Source organism: Elephantulus edwardii, unplaced genomic scaffold, assembly GCF_000299155.1.
Source record: "Elephantulus edwardii isolate Elephantulus edwardi_28Jun2011 unplaced genomic scaffold, EleEdw1.0 scaffold00145, whole genome shotgun sequence".
Taxonomy (NCBI): Eukaryota; Metazoa; Chordata; class Mammalia; order Macroscelidea; family Macroscelididae; genus Elephantulus; species Elephantulus edwardii.
In genome coordinates this window covers 8529421-8534599 of record NW_006399895.1, presented here as the reverse complement: position 1 = coordinate 8534599, position 5179 = coordinate 8529421, and the positions used below count along the sequence as shown (strand labels likewise).

The 5179-nt window shown below is 36.6% G+C and overlaps 1 protein-coding gene across 1 annotated transcript in view; it reads right to left on the bottom strand.

Moving 5' to 3' along the window:
* Window positions 1–2098: 2098 nt before the first annotated feature.
* Window positions 2099–5179, bottom strand: part of DYX1C1 (dyslexia susceptibility 1 candidate 1) — a gene marked incomplete at its 3' end in the record, with an annotated part of 39048 nt that continues 35967 nt past the window's right edge. The window contains exon 6 of the mRNA XM_006894536.1: window positions 2099–2208. Within this exon, the coding sequence (XP_006894598.1) occupies window positions 2099–2208 (110 nt within the window). The remainder of the gene's footprint in view (window positions 2209–5179) is intronic.

Below are 5179 nucleotides of genomic sequence, written 5' to 3'. Positions count from 1 at the left end.
GTCTATTTGTATTTTATTGACTACGCAAACACAATTGACTCTGTGGATCATAAAAAAACTATTGAGAAGAATGGGAATTCCGGAACACTTAATTGTGTTTATGTAAAACCTGTATTTAGGTCAAGAAACTGTTGTCCAAACAGAGTAAGGAAATACCACACGGCTTAAAAATAAAAAAGGTGTGTGGCAGGGCTTTTTTCTCCATACCAATTCAGTCTATACACTGAATAAATCATTCAAGTAGGTGGACTCTATAAAGAGGAGGGTGGCAACAGGATGAGAGGAAATCTTATCATAACCTCTGTTATGCATATTATATAATCTTGCTCACTGAAAGTGGGGAAGACTTGAGATACCTGCTGTAGAAGATCAAAGACTGTAGCCATCAATATGGATTACATCTCAACACCAAGAAGACAAAAATCCTCACCGATAGACCAGTAGGCAGCATCAAGATAGATAGGAAAAGATAGAAACTGTCAATGATTTCATCTTACTTGGATCCACAATCAATGGCCTTGTTACTATTGTTAGGTGCTGTCAAGTTGAGTACAACTCATAGTAACCCCATGAACAACAGATCTAACCCTTGTCCTAATCTACGCCATTCTCACAATTTCTGACAAATTTGAGCCCGTTGCCACAGTCACTGGGCCAATCCATCTGGTAGAGGGTCTTCCTCTTTTCTGATGTCCCTCTACCTTCCCAAGTGTGATGTTCCTTTCTGATGAATAGCCCCAAATATGTGAAGAAAAGTTTAATCATCTTTGCCTCCAAGGAGGACTCTGACTGCACCTTCTCCAAGACACATTTATTTGTTCTTTTGGCAGTCCATGGGATATTCAATATTCTTCTCCAACACAACTCAAAAGCATAAATTTTTCTTCTTCATTATTTTCATAATCATTTTTCCACTCTCAGCAGTATAGCATGTGATTGAAAAGACGATGGCCTGAATAAAGTGCACCTTGGTACCAGCAGTGAAGAAATTAAAAAAAGCAAACATGTTGCACTGGGAAAGTCTGCTGTCAAGAAAGTCTTTAAAATGCTAAGGAGCAATGATGTCAGTTTAAAGACAAAGGTGTGCCTGAGAACAAACAAATATGTCCTAGATAGAGAAAGTGCAGTGAGTGCTCCTTGGAGGCAAAGAAGAGGAGTCTCGTGTGCTTTAGGCATGCTGTTAAGAGAAGCTACATGGAAAGGTGGAGAATCAGCAAAGTAGAGGAAAACCCTCAACTAGATGGAAGGACATGTGACTGCTACAGTGGGCTCAACTGTGTCAGAGATGGTGAAGACAGCACAGGTTAGGACTTGTTGTTCAGAGTCACTATGGGTCATACTTGGCACAACGGCACCTAACAACAAGAAGACATTAACTTTTTACTCAATGTACAGCCTCACAGTGACTTCTAATTCTTTAACAATTCATTTTCTCCTCATCTAGTGGCTCCTCCCCAGCTTCTCTTCCTTTTCTTTCTTTTTTTTTTTTAATGGAACACTTCATGCTAGCTAATCTCTGCATCATTCCAATTTTAGTATATGTGCTGCCGAAGCGAGCACAGCTTCTCTTCCTTTTCAACATGGATTGGACTACAAGGCTGAGTATCCAAGCTACTTTTTTCCCCCATAAGCAATCACTGGCCCTTTGCTCTGTTCGATTTTTACTATATTTGCCAATTAAAATTCTGGCTATGGCCCAATGCTCTAATCTCGCTTTTATACTTTTACATACAAATGAATAAACACTGTAAGCGCTAAATCACAAAGCTGTACTAACTGTTGCCCTATGAAACTATGCTTTCTAACCTAGCTGTGTCCTTAACAGGGCCTACTAAATCATTTAGTCTTGTTGGAGTCATAATTATATCTATGTGTACTTTTATTTTCTTCCCTCCAATCTCATAAAATAAAAGGTCTCTATTTCAAGTCAATCTGTAAATATTTACTAGAGAAATATAAATAACCAAGTTGGACTATCCACTTCCCACTCTAAGGTAGAGAGGAGGGGCAATCCACATTTCAAAATAACTAAAAATGTGGTAAGCACGAACGTCCATGAAAACCTCTTATAAATCTCATACCCAGAGTTCAAACTTACTTCCCTTTGTCCTTCAACCATTCTGGGTTCTTTTCCTCTTCCTTTAAGTCATCAAGTTCAGGAATATCAGTATTCATTATTCTACGTGCCTCTGCTTGCTTGTGTAGCCACTGAAATGAGAATGAAATCTTATGAAGTATGCTTTTCTTTCATTCTCCGAAAGATAAAAATTATATTGAATTGCTAAAATTTTATATACATTGATACGTATTTTCTAAACATTTTTTAAAGCTTCACAGGTTTCTAGCTAACATTCTACCCATTCCGTGAGTTAAAGGAATCATATATTTTTATTTAAATATTTCTTTTTCTATACAAAAAATACAAGTTATTTTAAATAATTTTTATAATTATAAAATCTTAAAATGAAATATATTGATATATTATTTAGTGATAAGGAAAAAAATATATATGTATAAACTGTCATTCTATGTTAAGGACTTTCAGTTATTTCTGTTATATTATTATGGCCCTTCCAACTCACAGCAAGCCAATGTGTTAACAGAATTAAGCTTGCTCAATCCTGCACCAAACTCACAAATTTTTTTGTGTTTAGTGTTGATAGCTCAGTGTTGCAGTCACTATATCAACCTATCTTGTTGAGGGTCTTTTTTTTTTCATTGGCATGCTACTTCTCTGATCATGATGTCTTTATCCAAGGACATTATGACATGCTCAAAGTATGTAAAAAAGAGTTGCATTATCTTCACTTCAAAGGCTTTGCTTGTCTTTTTGGTAGTCTATGGTATGTTCAATTTTACTGAATATCACAATTCAAAGCCATCAATTCTTCTTTGATAGTCCTTATTCACTCAATGTCCATCTTATATCTGCATATGATGTTTTTAAGTGCTGCTGAGCCAACTATGACTCACAGTGACTCTATGAACAATGTATCTAAACCAGGCCCTATCCTCTGCCATTGTGACCATCTATGATACACTTGAACCCATTGTTATAGTTGATATGTTGATTCATCCATCTGCTTCTCTTACACTGATTGATCCTCCACCTTTCCAAGCATGATGTGTTTTTCCAAGGACTAGCCCTTCCTATCAATATGTCCAAAGTAAGACAGACCAAGCTTTACAATCCTTGCCATGAAGGTATGTCCTGGTTGTGGTTTCTCCATGACATATTTATTTGTAGTTTTGGTAATCCGTGGGAAAATCAATGCTCTTCAACACCACAACTCAAAGGCATCAATTCTTCTGTCATCCACAGTCATTGTCCAACTTTCAAATACATAACAAGTAACTGAAAAGACTATATAACTGGCTTCAGGCCCATCTTAGTATTCAAACTGACATCATTGCTTGCCAGCACTTTGGAGATATCTTTGACAGGTGATATCCTTTCCCACTGTGACATGTCTTTTGATTTCTTAACTCCTCGTACAAGGGTGTTGATTGTGGATCCAACTAAGATGGAATAATTAACAGCTTCAATCTTTTCTCCATCTAGCATCTATCTACTGGCCCAGTGATGAGAATTTTTGTTTTCTTGATGTTGAGATGTAATCCATATTGAAGACTGTCATCTTTGATTCTCTGAAGCATGTTCTTCTCACTTTCAGCAAGCAAGGTTGTATCAAGATGACACAACAACAGAGCATAACACAGGTTACTGATAAGTCTTCCTCCAATTTTGATGCCACATTTTTATCATAAAATTCAGCTACTCAAATGATTTACTCAGTATACAGACTAAATAGGTATATAGAAAGGACATACCCCTGATGCACACCTTTCTTGATTTTTAAACCACATACTCTTCCCTTGATTTGTTAAGACAACAGCTTCTTGGTCTCGGTATAGGTATTGCATGGGTCTTTGTATAGTCAATAAAATACAGATAGAAATCCTTCTGGTATTCTCTGCCTCCAGCCAAGTAATATTCCTGTTGTCATGGCCATCTTTAAATCCAGCTTGACTTTCTGGTATTTTTCCATCATTGTACTGTTTTAGCTGTTTTTTAATAATCTTAAGTAAAATTTTGCTTGCATATGATATTAATGATACTGCTCGATAATTTTTTATTATTAAATTTTATTAGTTTTAATGAACATTTACAGAGATTTTGGGTTTTCATTCATTCATTGTTGCATGCTCGATAAGTTTTACATCCTGTTCAATCATTTGTTTTTGAATGAGAACAAATATGGATCTCTTCCAGTCAGATGGCCAGGTTTTCCAAATTTCCTGGCACAAACTGGTTAGTGCATCCAGGGTTCATTCTATCCTTTAGTTGAAGAATATCAGTTGACTGATATCCCTTTGATTCCTGGAGCCTTATTTTTTTACCAATGTAGTGAAGCTTGAACTCCTTCCTTCATTATGACTGGTTCTTGATCATAAGCTACTTCCTGAAATGGTTCCATGTCAGCCAATCCTTGTTGCTACAATGGCTCTACATTTTTTCCATCTTCTTTTCATACTCTGCCTCATTAAAGATTTTGCTGACAGCATTGTTCAGTATTGCAACGCGAGGCTTAAATCTGTTTTTCAGTTCGGCCTGAGAAAAGCTGAGTGAATACTTCACTTTTGATTTTCTGACTCCAGCTCTGTGTACATTTCATTAAAATACTTTGCTTTGTCTTTTTGAGCTGCCATTTGAAATATTTTATCTCTTGGTTTGCCATTTCCCCCCTTTGTTTTGGTTTCTTAATATTCAAGTGCAATATTCAGAATCTCTTTTGACATCAATTTTCACCCTTTCTTCTGTCTTTGTAATGATTTGCTTTCTCCTTGGATGATATCCTTGATAACTTCTCATAAACCATACATATAATAAAAACATTATAGAAAATGCATCAAAGTCCCCAAAGTAAAATTTCTTTTCTTTAGCACTTTAAAGAGGTCCTTAGCATTAGGTTTGCTGAATGTAATATGTTTTATTTCTTCCCCCCTCCCCCCAGGTGCCAAGGTCCTTATTTTTTTTAAGATTTTATAAAATTTATTTTAATAATATGCCTCCAATGTCTGCAGCCCTCATCCTGTGCTACAGCCTCTACAGCCCCCACAGGCTGCAGTCCATGTGCAGGGTCAGGAGCCCCTAACTGCCTCAATGCTGGCTGCTGCA